This window comes from Panthera leo, chromosome B3 (genome assembly GCF_018350215.1).
Source record: "Panthera leo isolate Ple1 chromosome B3, P.leo_Ple1_pat1.1, whole genome shotgun sequence".
Lineage (NCBI taxonomy): Eukaryota > Metazoa > Chordata > Mammalia > Carnivora > Felidae > Panthera > Panthera leo.
In genome coordinates, this window is record NC_056684.1 from 73,806,766 (window position 1) to 73,824,734 (window position 17,969).

At 48.1% G+C, this 17,969-nt stretch overlaps 1 protein-coding gene across 4 annotated transcripts; it reads left to right on the forward strand.

Annotated features, from left to right (window-relative positions):
* The first annotated feature begins 9,675 nt into the window (after nucleotides 1–9,675).
* On the forward strand, nucleotides 9,676–17,271 carry DHRS2 (dehydrogenase/reductase 2). Of its 4 annotated transcripts, none has more exons than XM_042940597.1 (10): nucleotides 9,676–9,754; nucleotides 10,286–10,416; nucleotides 10,633–10,812; nucleotides 10,981–11,158; nucleotides 11,692–11,793; nucleotides 14,661–14,731; nucleotides 15,794–15,845; nucleotides 16,352–16,486; nucleotides 16,739–16,794; nucleotides 17,041–17,271. In XM_042940597.1, the coding sequence occupies exons 2-10, from the start codon at nucleotides 10,385–10,387 to the stop codon at nucleotides 17,150–17,152; spliced, it is 918 nt and encodes a 305-aa protein (XP_042796531.1). In that variant the 5' UTR covers nucleotides 9,676–9,754; nucleotides 10,286–10,384; the 3' UTR covers nucleotides 17,153–17,271. The 4 variants fall into 4 exon arrangements, with proteins under 4 accessions (XP_042796531.1, XP_042796534.1, XP_042796532.1 ...); XM_042940598.1 differs by having other exon boundaries at nucleotides 9,681–9,834; XM_042940600.1 differs by lacking the exon at nucleotides 10,633–10,812.
* Nucleotides 17,272–17,969: the final 698 nt, after the last annotated feature.

A 17,969-nucleotide genomic window follows, 5' to 3' on the forward strand; every position in this document is an offset into this window, starting at 1 on the left:
GTCTTTGGAGGAGTGTGCTTGCCAATTTAAATGGGTATTCCATTCTGTTTAATTTGGGAACCCTTGCTTTCAAGTGCATGTCTTAAATGATGGAATTGAAACGTTCCCCATAAAGGCCATTATAATTCCATGTTATTTTTAGTAAAAATTTCCATCTTGCTAGACATCCACAGATTCTAAAATGCTGGTCCTTAGACACAAAATAAGCAGGTGTGCCAGATAGGAGCTGGCCATGGAGGGGCGTTGGGATTTGTGGGGTGTTTATAGTGTGCCTCATTACATGGAAACTTTCTTGAGATTGGCAGATGACCTAGTGTCAATCTAACCCGTTTAATCAGCTTATCCTAACATGGGAGTCTGAGTTAGGTGACAAGTGTTCTAATAGCTCTTAAATGCCCAACCTGAGCCCACCAAATTTTGCAGCTTTTGGCCTCTGAGAGCCCCACTAGCGGTGGCTTTTATTTACACAAAACAAGAGAAGCAAACATGTGCAAACAAATCTTAACTCACCTCAGTCACCAAAACATGTCATTCAGACTGTCCAAGAGAAGACCATGCAATTGTGAACATAGACTAACCCAGCTGACTCCATTATGAAGACTACAGACAGGAAATGGGGAAAGGGCTAATGCAGCAAACCCCAGTAAAGGGTAACTCTGGGCTGGAACTAGGACAGGGTCCCAATGTGGAATTATGGACTGAACCAAGGGTTAAGGAATGACACTCTGTTAGAGGCTCCTGTCAGTCTACATTGACCCGTTAATCCTGGGCTGGAAAGCCAATGAGATCGGTAGCCCAAACACAACAAGAGGATTTGAAACCCAGAGGACTTACCAACGGCCTCATTGGGAGAAAGACTGAACTCAAAATGTTTCCTGGGGCACCACCCCTGTGTTTCTCATTGTCCTCAAATGCTGTCACAAGTTTGCATTAGATCTCAATGCTGCTGCCAATCTGTTAAAATACAAAATTCAGTGGTGCCTGGGTGGCTCAGTCGGTTGAGTGTTCGACTTAGGCTCAGGTCATGATCTGACGACTTGTGAGTTCTAGCCCCTCATCAGGCTCTGTGCTGGCAGCTCAGAGCCTAGAGCCTGCTTTCGGATTCTGTCTCTCTCTCTCTCTCTCTGCACCCCCCTACCCGCTCTCTCTTGCTCAAAAATAACATTAAAAATAAATAAAATAAAATAAAATAAAATAAAATAAAATAAAATAAAATAAAATATAAAATTCAGCTGAGTGAATTTGAAGACCTTATTAGCTTTATTAAATGATTCACAAATGGACAGCATCCCATCTAGCACGTAGAGGGGGCTCTGAGGACAAGTACAAAATGGAAGGTTTTTATAGGAAGCAGGGTGGGGCAAGAATGTTGCTAGCAAAATAAAAGAATTGTTTCAGGCCTGACAGCCTCCCCATAGGGGGACCAGCAGGGGGTCTTATCATGCAGATTACCTCAATTTGGTAGGGGGCAGAGAAGGAGAGAGCCCAGGAGGCAGATTCACTGATACTGATCAGAAAACCCCTGACTGATCTGTTAAGATTACATTTCTGGAAGAGGTTAAAACTCCAGTTAGGTCAGGTATTAAGCCCTGGTTTGGGGACTCGGCCCAAGTGATGCCATTTGGGACCTGAAGTTTTCTTTCTAACAGTTCCCTGAACTTCAGTGAAAAGTTATCAACCCCTGAGCAGAACCTCATGGCACTTTGAGTGTCCCTCACTTGTGGTACTTATATTTTGCTACTTTGCTTCTTTGTTATTTGCATATGCATTTCCCAGGAGATTGTAAACATCTTTAGGGGAGATGGCAAATTTCAATGAATTTCTGGTTTGAAGCTAGTAATTCTCCAGTTCCTATACTCTGGAAACGAGGGTTTGGAGTCCAGACCACTCTGGCTCAAAAGCAGGCTTGTTTTGCAGCATTCATTTGTGTATCCTAGGGAGATTAATTGGTGCTTTTTCTCTGCCAGGCTCTGTTAAAGCTGCTATAGACATGGCAGAGGACAATACAAATAAGGGCCCTACTCTCTTGACGGTCATAAAGCAGGAGGGTTAAAAGCACACACTTCACAGCCAGATTACTTGGGCTTGTATCCTAGCTTCACTGCTTACAAGCTGTGTAACCCCTGGGCAAGTTACTTTGCCTCTCTGTACCTGAGATTCATCCTCTGAAACATGAAAATGTTCATAGTGCAGCTATTCAGGATTACAGTGAGGATTAAGTGAATGTACATGTGTAAAGAGCTTACAACAGTGCCTGGTGCAAAAATAATTGCTACATAAGCATTACTTATTATTATGAGTTCTGCAGAGCTTGTGTCCTAGTAGGGGAGGTAATAAAGAAGAAGAAATATTAGGCAGTGATAAGTGCTATGAAGAAAATAAAAGATTTGCAAGGACGTGGAGAAAAGGAATCCTCATGTGCTGTTGGTGGGAAAGAAAATTGGTGCAGCCACTGTGGAAAACCGTGTGAGTTTTCTTAAAAAATTAAAAATAGAAATACCATATGATCTAGTAATTCCACTACTGGGTATTTCCCCAAAGAAAACGAAAACACTAATTCAAAAAGATATATACACCCTTATTTTATGGCAGCATTATTTACAGTAGCCAAGATATGGAAGGAGCCCAAGTGTCCACCAACAGATGAATGGATAAAGAAGATGTGGTATATATACACAATAGGATATTACTCAGCCATAAAAAGAATGAAATCTTGCCATTTGCAATGATGTGGCTGGAGCTAGAGAGTATTAATACGAAGTGAAACAAGTCAGTCAGAGAAAGACAAATACCATATGATTTCATTTATGTGGAATTGAAGAAACCAAACAAACGAACAACCAAAGGAAAAAAAGAGACAAACAAAAAAACAGACTTAAATACAGAGGACAAACCGGTGAGTGCCAGAGGGAAGGTGGGTGGAGGGTGGAATGGGTGAAGGGGATTAAGAGAACACTCAATTATCACCAGGAACATTGAGTAATGTATAGAATTATTGAGTATTACATTGTACACCTGAAACTAATATAACACTGGATGTTAATTATACCTAAAAAAAGAAAAAAGAAAAGAAAAGAAAAGGAAAGAAAAGAAAAGAAAAGGAAAAGAAAAGTGGAGAGCCTGGGTGTCTCAGTCAGTTAAGTATCTGACTTCAGGTCATGATCTCATGGTTCGTGAGTTTGAACCCAACATCAGGCTCTGTTATGACAGCTCAGAGCCTGGAGCCTGCTTCAGATTCTCTGCCCCTTCCCCTGCTCACACTCTGTCTCTCTCTCTCTCTCTCTTAAAAATAAATAAACATTTAGAAAAACTAAAAAAAGGAAGAAAGAAAGAAAAGAGAATGGTAGGAGAAGTGCTTCTGAGGGTCTACCTTGTGCCGGATGATCAGGGAAAGTCTCTACAAGGAGGTGACATTTAGGGACCATGAAGTGTAGGTGGTGAGAGTTTTCAGGAAACAGCAAATGCAGAAGCTATGAAGGCAGGCCTGAGCTGTCAGGTCTGGGGTAGAAAAAAAGCCTGTGGGCCAGAGCATGCGGGCCAAGGGGAGAGCAGAAGAGATGGTCTCAGAGATACCTGGGAACCAGATTCTTCAGGGCTTTGCAAGATGGGAAAAAATTTAAGTTTTGGTTCTAAGTGCAGTGGGAAGACATTGGAGAGTTTTAAACAGAAGAGAGTTCTTTTTAAAAAGATAATTTTAGCTGCTCCTGCAATGGTAGTATGGATGATAGAGAACAGAGAGGATTTGACACATGTTTTGGGGGCGAAATCAACAGGAGTTGTTGATGTATTGAATGTGGGACTTAAGGTGAAGAGAAAACTCAAAGGCAATTCTCAAAGTTTTGATTGGAACACCTTCCTGGGATAGGAAGGTGTGGAAAGACAGATTTTAGGGTGGATGGGAATTAAGAGTTCTACTTTGGCTGCATTCAGTTGGGCAAATCACTTAAGCTGTCTGTTATTTAGAGTATGAAAAGAATACTAATGTCCCCATAGAGAAGGGTATTGTGGTTAAAACAACAGATACCTGGGATGAAATCCTGACCCTGCCATTTATTAGCTCTGTGGTCTTGTGTAAGTTATTTTATCATTTGTAAAATAGGGATAATCATAGATAGCACTTACTTCAAATAATAGTTGTATAAGGATGAAAAGAATTAATGTTTACAAAGTGCTTAGAATAGTTTCTGACACATAGTAAAAGCAATACCAGTGTTATGGAAATAAAAAAAAACAAATAGGGCAGAATCGAGCCTTGTATTAGATAACTGGCTTGCCTCCTCAAGATAATCATTAACTATGTGGAAGGAAGGAAGGAAGGAAGGAAGGAAGGAAGGAAGGAAGGAAGGAAGGAAGGAGAGAAGGAAGGAATGAAGGGAAGGAGAGGGGCAGATGGATCTGTTCCTCTGAAGCATGGTATATAAATTCGACCAGTTCGACATAATCTCTTGTAGAAATAGAAAAGGAGGGGAAAGTTCTCCAACTTATTTTATGAAGCTAGTATGATCTTGATACTAAAATCAGAAAAAGACAATATTAAAAAAAGGAAAAAGAAAACTACAGCCCAATATCCCTGAATATACGCACAAAAACCCTTAACCAAATATTACCAAATAGAATTCAGCAATATATGAAAATTATTATACATCATAACCAACCAGGGATGCAAGGGTTCTTTCAATATTCAAAATAAAACCCATGTAATTTACTGTATTAACAGGCTAAGGAAGATTCTTCTATGTTTTCTTCTAAAAGTTTTATAGTTTTATGTTTTACCTTTAAATCTGTGCTCCATTTTCAGTGAACTTTTGTGTATATATGAGATTTTGGAGGAGGCTGACTTACTAGATGTACCTGGAGCTGGGAACCCAGGAGGGGTGGGGAGCACCAAGGGTGAGCAGAGTCCCAGGACATTCCATATATTACATTGTAAATTAAACACTTCACTGATTCCTAGAGAATAATTTATGACTCAGCAACAATTTGTTGAGTCAATACCTAGAATTAACAGGGAGATTATACCCTCAGGAAAAAGGAGGGTGGAGATAAAATCTCCTAAATGTCAGTTGGTATTGAGGACATGTCCTCAGTCATTTCCCTAGTGACCTGTAATCTCCAGGAGCCTGGCCTGTATTCAACTGGGAAAGGTCTTGGGGTAAATAGGCTTTGATAGACCTTCAGTTAGGGTAGAGTCTCCTAGAGGAGGAGGTTGGACCTTCTTGCCTGTGGGGGTTGGTAGGAACGGGTAGATGTGTGGGGAGCCTGTTCTCTGAGTAATTTCCCTTGTACAGGACCTGGGTGGTCAGGATCTGTGGAGAGTTCTTGTCAAGGGGCCTTACTCCTCTGCCCCTCAGCTGGCAGAGTGGACCTCTCAGATCTGAGAGACAGGGTGGGAAGGCTGGCGGGGGCATGGCTTCAGGAAATTTCAGGCGGGTACAGGCTGGCAAATAGGATAAAACCTGAATGAAACATGGAGACCCCCCCCAAATAGGCCTCAGGAAGTTTGGGGTAATGGCACCAGATTCCCTTCTCAGATCTTTTGTAAGGCAAGAGATTGCATCTTCCTGTCATTGCTACTCCCCTGCAGGGAGTTGGGGACTGGGCCTTCTCTGTGCTCCAGCATTAGGTGTCCCGAAGTATTGAGGCAGGCCACACAATGAAGGGGAAAGCAGGGGAAAGGGAACTGGCACCTGATCAATGCCTGGGATGCCTGCAAGCATGCTGCTTGGCACTTCACAGATATTACCTGACGAACTCACTGCAGTAGTCCTAGATGACATCTTCACCTCCATTTGCAAGAAATCGATGTGCTAAGAGTGTGAATATGTTCATTTTATCAGCAGTGTGTTCTGTTTGCCTGTGCCAACATCACTGTGTCTGATTCTGCAAGCCTTGTCGGAGTGGGTCCAGCATAGCCTTTCTGACCACGCTTTCTATTGATGGTGACAATCCCAGGGAGTTCTTGATTTATCCACATCCAGCATCCGAAGGGCACTGTTACCCTGGCCTTTCACTCTTACCCACGAATCAGAAAGACCTATGATAACCACTAATTACTTTGATTTAGAATGCTTTTCTTGATTAAAAAGATTTTCTTGTATTGTATACAAAGAGATATGTACAAAGATGCTTATTACAGCATTGCTTGTAGGAAAATAAGGGAATAAACAAAATGCCCATCAATAGGGGAATAGTTATATAAACTAGGGTAAGCAGCATTCTCAAACTTTTCTGTCTCAGGGTCCCTACATGTTCTTTTCTTTTTCTTTTTTTAAGTTTTATTTATTTATTTATGTATTTATTTATTTATTTGTTTGTTTGAGAAGGTGAGAGCAGGGAAGGGGGGCAGAGGGAGAGAGAGACAGAGAGAGAGAGAGAATCCTTAAGCAAGCTCCAAGATCAGCATTGAGCCCAACATGAGGTTTGATCCCACGATCCGGAGGTCACGACCTGAGCTGAAATCAAGTGAGAAGCTCAACCGACTGAGTCAGCCAGGCACCCCAGACCCCCTATGGTCTTAAAAATTATTGAGGACTCTGAAGAGCTTTTGTTTATGTGAGTTATATCTGTTAATATTTACTATAATAGAAATTAAAACTAAGAAATTTAAAAATATGTATTATTTATTAAAAACAATAAACCCAAGGGGCGCCTGGGTGGCTCAGTTGGTTAAGCGTCTGACTTTGGCTCAGGTCATGATCTTTCAGTTTGTGAGTTCAAGCCCCGCATCAGGCTCTGTGCTGACAGCTTGCTCAGAGCCTGGAGGCTGCTCTGGATTCTGTCTCCCTTTCTCTCTGCCCCTCCCCTCCTCACACTCTGTCTCTGTCTCTCTCAAAAATAAATACACATTAAAATAATAATAATAATAAACCCATTGTATGGTCACATAAATAACATTTTCCAGCTTTACTGAGGTATAATTGACAAATAAAATTGTAAGATATTTAAGGTGTGCAGCATGGTGATTTGATACATGTATACACTATGAGAGTTATGTATACATTATGAGAGGGCTTGTCCCATCGAGTTAATTAACACACCTATCACTTCACATAGTTTTCTTTTTTTGTGTGTGAGATTAGTTAGCATATAGTGCAATAATGATTTCAGGAGTAGATTCCAGTGATTCATTCCCTATGTATAACACCCAGTGCCCATCCCAGCAAGTGCCCTCCTTAATGCCCCTTGCCCATTTAGCCCATCCCCCCTACCCACAACCCCTCCAGCAACCCTCAGTTTGTTCTCTGTATTTAAGAGTCTCTTGGTGGGGCGCCTGGGTGGCTTGGTCGGTTGAGCGTCCGACTTCGGCTCAGGTCATGATCTCACGGCCTGTGAGTTCGAGCCCCGCGTCGGGCTCTGTGCTGACCGCTCAGAGCCTGCAGCCTGTTTCAGATTCCGTGTCTCCCTCTCTCTCTGCCCCTCCCCTGTTCATGCTCTGTCTCCCTCTGTCTCAAAAATAAATAAAAACGTTGAAAAAAAAATAAAAAAAAAAAGAGTCTCTTGGAGTGCCTGGGTGGCTCAGTCGGCTAAGCATCTGGCTTCGGCTCAGGTCATGATCTCACAGCTCGTGAGTTTAAGCCCCGTGTTGGGCTCTGTGCTGATAGCTCAGAGCCTGGAGCCTGCTTCATGTTCTATGTCTCCCTCTCTCTCTCCCCCTCCCCTGCTCATGCTGTCTCTCAAAAATAAATAAACATTTAAAAAAAATGGTCCCCTGATCTGGCCAGTAGGGCCTGTTTCATGGCTTTGGGGCTGAGGCCTGCAGTCTCTTCTCTGTGCTTGTAGAAATATCTTCGTGGCTTTGTACCCAGTGCTGCCTCCCCAGCCGGCTAAGCCTGTAGGCCCCACAGGTTGGAGTCTGTCTGCTTCTATTGTGTGAGTGTCTGGGGACAGGTGGACTGATAGGACTGGCTTCCTGGTGAATGGCGTGAGGGGAATTCAAGTCCTGCATTTTCCCCCAAGCCACCCCTGAGGAGCTTCCTCGCCAGCTGTGGGGGAGGACTTTCCTCATCACCACCTTTCCTAATTCTAGGAAGGTAGATTCCCAGAATCCTTGAGTTTTTCAGTTGGAGTAACAGTGCCTGAAACTCAGCCTGTTGTTTCCTCACATCTTCACACTCAGTCAGCTGCAGGCTCCACAGCAGAAGGGCTCCTGACCTGCACTCAGGAACGACGACGAGAGCATCGCCAGGTAAGACCAGAGCAGGGACAATGTGGCCCAATGTAAGGCTGGCTGGGCTGGGGTCCCTGTCACCACTACTGCCCACCTTCACTCTTTTTTTATTTTTTGTGCTGATGCTTCCTTCTCCCTGGCTCTGTCTGCAGCTGTCTTTATTTCTTCTTTGATTCTCATAATAAAGCTCTTGGAGGCTATCAGAGCCCTTAGGGCCACCCAACTCAGCACCTCATCTTACCCAGGTGCAGATGGAGCCAGAGTGGGGAACAGACTTGCCCAAATCATGCACCTTCTGTTGAAATCTCCCTCATCTCTCTCTTTCCTGATTGTCAATGTTTCTAACTACTAGCTCTCCCCTAATCTTTTCTTTGCTTTTCCCTTTCCTTTTCTCTTTGGTGAGGGCCATCCATCTCCAAGATGGGACTAAGTTGAGGGTGTGTCCACTTGGCTTTCCCACCTCCACTTCTGGGCAACTGAACTGATCAGCATGGTAAGGGGCATCAGAGTGGGCAGTGCCAGGCTCAGATACCACTCTAAGCTCCCGGGACCTGTGGTTGACTCTGGCCTAGCTGGCCCAGCTGACTGCTCCAGAGGAAAGCAGAAGTGAGGATGAGGGCAGAGTGAGTGGGAGCCCGGACCCTTGGAAGCTGCTCAGTCTCAGGGAAAGAAGGACCTGGAATCGGAAGGGGAACCAAGACAGACAGATGGGGCCTGATCAGTTTCTCCATGCTCTACCTGCAATAGGCCACAGCTGCTTTTCCCTACCAGTAAGGAAGCTTTCCTGCAAACCATCTCGTGGCAAGTTTAGAAAGGAGCAGGGTTTGGTAAGGACTGTTGTAGAACAGAGGGGACAGCCACGGACTTGCTGGTATGGGAACAGCATCTCAGACGTGCCATAACTCTGGTCTTCCAGCAGGGGGCGGCCCGTCCTGACAAAATTCGAGTCCCTCTTTTTCCTGCTGCCCTCCCAGCCAAGGAGACCAATTCCCTTGACACTTGGTGGGGTTAATCTGTGCTCACAGCTGGGGGTAGAGAAGTCCCCCAGGGGTCATAACAGTGTTTAGAATCTGGTGTCCTGTTTAGGAAAGGTAGAATAATCAGAAGCTGAAACCCCTCATCCTCTGGAATGGAAAGGCTGTAGGTATGACCTTGCAGAAAAGAGACAGCATGTGAGAGAGAAGAGAATGACAGCAGCCAGGACAAAAAGGAGAGGAGGTCAAGGACCTGCAAAGGGTGTCTTTGGAAATACGGTATCCGAAGAGACATAAATTTGAAACCAAGGCTGTCTCTCTTAAAGCAGAGCATTTGGTTACCTTCATTATGGCTCTGATACAGACTGATATTTAATCTGAAATTTCTCCCTAATTCCTGAGCAGCACCCATTCATTTGTTATTATAGATAAGGACCCCTAACTGGAGGGAACTGGGTTATGTAAAGGTTGGTTGCTAAGGAACAAGGGAGATGCAGTAGGTATGGCAGGGGTTGCTTAGTAACAAGGAGTCCCTTGGTGTTAGAGTGGCCAAGGCAGGTCTGGAACAGATGAGGGTCTGCGGACGGTCAGCCCACACCAGAATCTCCTGAAAGTGCGTGTCTGATGGCCCCTGCAGTCCAAGCTGCCAGAGACTGCATCTCTTCAGCTTCCTGGCACTATCTTACATGAAAAGTACATCCCGAGTCGCTGTGTATCCTCAGTGACCCTTTTCTCCAACCATTCCTTCCCTCCCGCCTCCGCAGGAAACAGATCACACTCCTAGATTTGGGACCCCACAGGGCTCCTGGGCAGGCAAATGGGAATCTCACACTGGGGGGAGGCAGGAGCCTCTGGGCTCACATTGATGTGGAGCTGGGAAATTTGGGGTCCTGGCGAAAGAGGATCCCCTACACAAGCATCTCTCCTGTATTTCTAGTTCATACACAGTGTCTGCATATGTGAGTCTCCCACGCCAGGTCCTCACCCTGCCTTCACACTTGTGTAGACCTACCCCTACCCACACTTGCGAAAGGCCTACCCCTTTCCTTCCTGAGGGTGTCCTGAGGGCATGGGTCTGCACCCTGCAGCCTGGTGTGGGGCTGCCTTGTCTGGCTCAGGCTCCTCACAGCCTCTATGCAATTAGCTTCACTTCAGCACAGCCTGGTGAGGACGTTATGCAGGCGCTCAGAACCTTGGTCTACTTTCTCTGGCATGTTGCAAGTGCTCAGTGCTTGGTCGTGGAATGAATGGGAAGATAACCCTGTCTGCTGAATGGTGGGTCTCATACTCTAATTTGCCTGTTTTATAAATAGAGAATTTTCACAGAGAGTTTGCCTGACCTGAGGCTCACGTGTTTGAAATTCACCCTGACTAGCTCGACTCTCTCTGGCTCTCTGCTGCTGGCCTTGTCTGTCTGAAGGAGCTGGAGGTAGATTGCCATCACGTTCACTAATGGCATCAGTGATAGTTGAAGTTGATTCTCTCCTCCAGGGCCAAGTTCAGCAGGAAGCAGAGACAGGAACTGGCCTCCATGCTCCCAACAGTGGCCTACATCCACAGAGGCTTGTTCCATTCCTGTGCTGGACTCTCTGTGCGCATGACCAGCAGTGGGATAGGCCAAAAGGGCATCCTGGCCAATCGGGTGGCTGTGGTCACGGGGTCCACTGATGGGTAAGTGCCCTGATTGCCCTATGGGTCTTGACCCCTCACAAGGATTTTCGCTTCCACAGAGAGACCTCAGGGTTGTAGATTAGGACACAGCCTTATTGGTTTCCGTGGGTCGAGTGACCATGGTGGCAGGAGGCTGAGGCTGTCTTGTTCCCTCCATTTCTGCCACAGGATCGGCTTTGCTATCGCCAGGCCCCTAGCCCGGGACGGGGCCCTCGTGGTGGTCAGCAGCCGGAAGCAGCAGAACGTAGACCGGGCAGTGGCGGCGCTGCAGGGGGAGGGGCTGAGTGTGGTGGGCACCGTGTGCCACGTGGGGAAGGCCGAGGACCGGGAGCGACTGGTGGCCACGGTGAGGGGCCACAGGGGTGGAAGGACATAGGAAGGAGAGTGCACAGAGCCTTTCCCACTCTGCTCAGCCCTGGGTGGGGCAGGGACCCGGATCGGGGTTGGGAGGCCCTACAACAGTCTTGAAACCAGGATTGTTCATGGTCTAAGCGGGTAGACCTCATTGTTCACGCTGGCTTTCTGGAAAGTGGCTTGTTCGTGAAAGGACCCTCACCCCCACCCCCACCTGGAGAACTGTGGTTGAGGAGGAATCTAAAGGGATTCCCCATCCCGGGCATATAGACGGATTCCTGGAGAAGACAGACCTTCCTCTCCTGAGGCCCTCAGCTCTGCAGAGCCCGTCCTTGGGCCTACCTAGGGCATTGCCTTCACCAGTGTTTGGTTCTCACACTGGCTTTGTGACCATTCCTGGTTGAGACAGTATCTAATTAGCAAGTGTTGTCTCAATGCCCTGTGCACCTGGCAGCAGTGCGGGGTGGGTGTGGCCTCCTTGGGCCATCTCCACACTTATGCCCTTCGTGTCACTCTTTCCCCCAGGTCGTGGAGCACTGTGGGGGTCTCGACTTCCTGGTGTGCAGTGCAGGTGTCAACCCGCTGGTGGGAAGCACCCTGGGGGCCAGTGAGCAAGTGTGGGACAAGGTGAGAGGCCGCTGGGAGGAGCTGGCAGAGGGTCTGAAGTGCTCCCCGGTTGAGCCTCCCCTCCCAAAGTTACTGTAAAAACAGGCACTGACCGCTTGTCCCCTGGAGTGTGCTGCGGTGCTCCTTTCCAATTTGTGTGTTTTTAAAGTGGCTTCCTACATTCTTTCTGCCATCTTTTCTCTTCCCATCCTTTTTGCATTTATTCATTTAGCAAATATTTACTGAGGGTTTGCTATGTGCCAGGCACGGTTCCAGGCTCTAGCTTTACAGCTGTGGGAGTAGGTCTCTGCTTTTGGTAAGGGTCAAGAATAGTAAGGTCTCTGCTCTTTGTCAACAGCAGATATATTTTCCTTTTTTTTTTTTTTTGGTGATTTTGCTCCTTTTTGGTGACCTGTACCTGCCGCTGAGATTCTTTCTTCACCCTTCCTAGATGAGGCTTCCTTACTGTCCCTCAGATGAACCTGCTACACCTGTCAGGCCTGGGCCTGGCCACTGGCTTCCTATGAGCTCAGACATTCCACCCACTGCGTCCACCTAATGATCCTGCCACCTGAGCCACAGGGTCCAGAAGAGGCCTTGCAAAATGTCTTGAGGTCCATTTTGGGCTTTGTTATCCTATGACCTCTGTTCCATTCACTCCTGTCTTTGGTTCCTGAGTCTGTCAGACAAGACGGACTGCAATGAAATCACCTTGTTAGCACCCCCCTCCCTACCAAGCACTGGCCAGAGCATTCCCTTCTGCCTTCCCCAGCAATCCGCGCTCTGTAGACATCGTTCTCGAGCCACCTCTCCTGTGCATCTGCCCTTGGCGGCTTGCCCTTTCCTCCATCCTCAGAGATGGCCTGAAATCTGAGCTCCCTGCAGCCGCTGCTAGCAGCCTCCCCAGGCTCCTCAGATTCCTGATGCTGCCCAACGACCATTAGTGATTAGGTGGCTGGGACTGCATGGCTGACCATCTCCTAACCCTCCTGAGTCATACCCTCTTTTAGTGTCTTAGTTCATGGGATCATGACTCTCTTTTTCTCAGAACCCATTTCAAATCTTCTCTCCTGAAGCCGAGCGCACTTGCCCACGGCCCAGCCTTACTTTCTCTGCTGCTACCCTGTTTTCCAAGGTCTGCCCCACTGGGCAGGAGTCATCTCCAGTCACATCCACCACCACCTCAGAGGTGAAATGGTTACAAAACGAGTGTGACATTGACCTGCTGCTCTATCTGCATGCGGTTTTCAGCAGGTGTCCTGGGAGTTCCTTCTTGTTCACCTTATCCCTGGGCCGGTTTGAGCACCTCCCCAGGCAGACTCCCGTTTTCTCCAGCTGGTTGGGAAATCTCCCATCTCCCATTCTACCGCCTCTCCTCCACCCTTCTCCTGCCTGAGGACTCTCCAGCACCCATCCTCCTCAGGCCCACAGTCTCTACTCAGGACTTCGTGGCACCCAGAGATACTCTACCCAATTTTCTAATAGGGCAGTCCTCTTCAGCCCGGGAGGAGCTGTAACTTTTCCTTGGCTCATGTTTGGTTGCCAAGTCTAGGAGTGGCCTTGTCTGAGCCCATCACCCAGCCTGACATACATGGAGCTTAGGGCAGACATCGGTGGGGTGGCGGGGGTCTGTTTCGAACAGAAAATGACCAGGAATACCCTTAGTCTAACCCTCAATTCCTTCTTATTGGGGATCTCATGCTGGTCCGCCCTTTAGACATCTGAGCCACTTCTTACAGTCTTGGGGGTCATCCCCAACACTGGCAAGTTGTCATCACACTGGCCTCACCAGCTCTCCATTGAAGCATTTCCCCTGCCCACATCCAATGGGGTGGTTGGGTGTGGGATGAAAACGTGGGAAGGCATTGCAGATGTGCAGCCTCACTCCCTAGAGACCCAGACGCACTGACCTCACTCGAGGTGGTGCCCCACAGGAGGGATCCTGCTCCCATGTTAGTCCCAACCGGTAATCTGGCCTAGCCCCCAGCCCAGTTTCTGCGTCTTTCCCTGTCGGCTCCTCTCATACTTTTCCTCTGTCCCCAGTGCCACCTGACAGAGTTCCCAGACAGAGGGTCAGGGACCCTTAAGTCTGAGCCCAGATCCAGGTTTTAGCTGCAGGCAGGCCCAGCGTGGGCACCCAACTCCCAGAATGGCAATTCTCTGTTGTGTCTCCCTCTTTGTGGTGGCCGTAAGAAAGCTTGGAGCCAAGTTTGCAATAAACTGGCATGCATGTAGGCCCTCACAGCTTGCATTTTTGTGAACGAATAATAGACTAATGTTCAGTCCTTACCACATGCTGTGAACTGTGGGCACCAACCTTACTCTTGCTTTTTCTTATTTTTCTACACTTATTTTTTACTGTTCTCCATTTCTTCACACATAATACCTATTTGATTTGTTTTATGCTGTTGCATTGTGAGTACGCCTTTAATTCTATTGGGACAAGACAAGGACATAAACAAGTAAAAACACAGACAGACAAAGACAACTCTTCTAGAAATCTCCTTTGCTCCCAGCACCTACATTCCCTCCATCTGTTCTACTTTCAGTCTTTTTCCAGTGGCCTCTGCTTACAGCTTCTGTCTGCACAACCAGAACATAGTCCAGTTTCTTTAAAAGGCCTCAACGTTGCCTTCCTTCACCCCAGTCCTGAACAATTCACATTTTCAGGGCTCTGCTCACAGGCCTGTCACTTAGCCTGCCTGCGTGTTAAACCATTAGCAAGTGGGAAGCACCTCTTGTCCTGATCAGAAGGGGAACTGATCTCAGATCTGCACATATCTGGGTTTACCGGACAAATTCTAGGACCCCATGTGTCTTATGAGAACAGGTCCTGGGCTGAGGGCTATGTGTTTCTGCCCTCCACCATGCCTCTGCTCTGACTTCAGATCCTGGAAGTGAATGTGAAGGCCCCGGCCCTGATGCTGAGCCAGCTGGTGCCCCACATGGTGAAGAGGGGGTAGGTTGCAGGGTGGGGGTGGGGACTGGTGGGGAGCCAGGGCATGAATTGAGTCTAGAGAACATGGGGCCATAGCCGGGAGGGGAGGACAAAAGAGGTGTCCCTGAGGCCTCCACATCCCCCTCCCTCTGTTCTGCCTCACCTTTTGTACAGCTATGGCTTCTAATTCTAGTGGCTGTTTGATGAGGGTGATGTCCAGTGGCTCAGGCATGCTCTCGTTGGCCTTGACATCACCATGTTTGGGAAAGGGCTGTGCTTTTAGCTCCTTAGCCTTGGGCAGGTCATTTTCACCCTCACCTACTCTGATTCTCTCACAGCTGGACAATGCCTTTTCACCAGCTTACAGTCTGGGACAGGGTCTGCCCCTTTGCTCCCGGCAGGGAGAGGTCCATCCCACGCCCCTCCTCACTCCCTGCTTCTCAGTCTCCAGGGAGCCTGCTGTTCTAGGCAGGACCTGTTCTAGGTCCTGCATATCTGACTGCACTCCACACATAGTCTCAGGGGTCTGAGGTTAGGGACTTGGGCCACCACCTCCCTCAGCACGTAGCTAGTCCTCCAGTATGTCCTCCATGCAGACATACCCTTCAGGAACTGGCCTGGGGACTGTCTTGGATAGAAGGAAAAACTCCTGACTCTCATTTCTTGTCTCTTCCGGCCCCATCTACTTGTCAGAGGCCGCCCATTGATAGGCATTCACTGTCACCAAGGCCACTCTGCCCCCTTTCCCAAGCACCTGGCTGTCTGTTCTTCACTACCCCAGGGATAGGCAGAAGAGTGTAATGGTTCAAAGTAGAGACATTGGGTCAGAGAGAGATAGGGTTGGAGTCCCAGCTCTGCCACCTATTGGCTCTGTTGATAAGCCCTGCTGAGCCTCTGTTTGCTCAGCTGGGAAATGGGGATAATAACAGGAACTGTATGGCTGTTGTGAGGACTGCATTATTCAATGACTATAATCATTAAAATGTTATAATTATAATTTTTTATCTTTTAAAAATAATAGTGGCACCTAAGTCCATGGTAAGTTATTGGTTTCCTGTCTCCTCTGTGTCTGTCTCCTCTCAGGAGGGGGGCAGTCGTCCTGGTCTCCTCCATTTCAGCATATGTACCACGAGTGGTGAGTTGTTGCTTATGTGCTCCTGGTAGGATTAGGGGAAGGGGTCCCCACAACGCCACAGGGACAACGTTTGGGATAGACCCACACTTTACTCCTGCTGCCCTAGGCTGAGCTGATGCCCATGTGGCTGCTGGGTCCCTCAGATCCAGCTTCTGTTCTCAGACCAGGCTGGGGAGAGTGTGTCTGAGTTCTGTGCTTGGGCCAGGGTGGGATCATCTGTAGGAGAGAAATCCAACTGATGTGTTCCTCTGCTTCCCTATATCCTTTAAAAAAATTTTTTTTTAAGTTTATTTATTCATTTTGAGAGAGACAGTGTGGGAGGGGGAGAGAGAGAGAATCCCAAGCAGGTTCTGCACTGTCAGCACAGGCCCTGATGTGGGGCTCAAACCCATGAACCATGAGATCATGACCTGAACTGAAGCCAAGAGTCAGACACTTAACCGACTGAGCCGCCCAGGTGCCCCTGCTTCCCAATATCCTAATCACTGTCTTGATTCCCTTCCCAGGAGCTGGGTCCCTACAACATCAGTAAGACGGCCCTGCTGAGCCTCACCAGGACACTGTCATTGGAGCTGGCCCCCAAGGGCATCCGGGTGAACTGCCTGGTTCCAGGAGTAATCAAGACTGACTTCAGCAAAGTGGTGAGGACTGGGGCATGTCCTCCATTTCTCAGCCTGGCTTGGCGAAACCTCCCCAGTGACTAAGTGATGAAGGAGTGACTGGAGCCTCAGATCAGCATCCTTAACAGCTGAGGTCCTTGCTGTCCTCTGAATTCAGCCACGACTCAGTCCCTCTCCCCTGAGAAAGGCAAATCTGCTATGGGATCACCTTGGTCCCTGCTCATCTCCTTGTTTTAGCTAGCACTGACTCTTTCATGTTTTCTCTTTGCCCAGCTACACAAAAATGAGGTTTTCTGGAACAACCTCAAGGAAGATCACAAAGTGCAGAGGCAAGTTGGGTTTGGAACTTTGGTAATCTGGGTACAGTTGGGGAGGAGGGGCTGGTCTATCTCACTAGCTGACCCCTCCCTGGGCACTGGTCATTCCTTTAGCTGAAGTCTGGTTTCTGCAGAGCCCTGGAGGATGCAAGTAGCCCTGCCGGGTCCACCCTGTCCCCTCTTGGAATCCACTCCCACCAGAGCAGCAAAACCAGAGTCTGAGATCATTGACATGTGTTCTGTCCTCCTTCTGTCCAGGATTGGGCAGCCTGAGGACTGTGCAGGACTTGTGTCCTTCCTGTGCTCTCCAGACGCCAGCTACATCACCGGCGAGAACATCGCGGTGGCCGGCTTCTCCTCTCGTCTCTGATGGGGCTAAGGGGGTCTAGGCCTAGGAGCCTGGGGCCCATGAAGGTCTGAAGCTCTGCCAGACAATAAAGCTGGGGGCTTGTTTGTGCCAGGCTCGAGGAAGGACCCCCAGTATTCTCATCTGCGTGACTGTTGTTGATTTAGCTGCTGTGATTCGACCAACATGTGGGTTCTTGGTGTGGGGCTGTGGAGCTGACTGAATTCATGGGGCTGGGACTTTGGAGGAACTGTAAGGGAAAGGAACGGAGACTCCTCTGGCAGCAGGGCAGCAGGCCCCTGATGTATGCTGGCTTCTTCTCTCTGCCTCTTGTGCTTTAAACATTTTTTTCTCCAAATAAACTCAAATTTATCCTTGAGCCTGGAAACTCCTGGTAAGGGCAGAGCCAAGGGGAATGAGGCTGAGGACAGGCCTTTCCTGTCTCCTGACTTCTGCCTGAGCGCGTTCACAGACCCATGGTGGTGGTCAGTGAGTGTTCACAGCAGGCTCTGCTCCGTTCTCTGAGCAGGCTGGTGGGAGTAGCGTGAGTGGCGGGAGGGAGTGGGAGAATTCTGGAACTCCCGTCGGGATTCTCCAGGCTAGCGGTTCTTAATGTTTTCTGGGCCATACAGGTCTTTGAGACCCGAAGAAAAAAGTCCCACCAAATCTTGCATACGATTCCAGGTTGAGAACTTCTAATTTAGACAAAAGAGAGAAGTCAGTGTGAAGTTCTTCTTAAGGTTGTCTCCTCTTGGCAAAGGTTCTTTTTATTGTCCTGAGTCATGTTCATGGGCACCCTCCTACTTTGTGTACATGTCCAAGGCTCAGCGGAGCTGGGGAG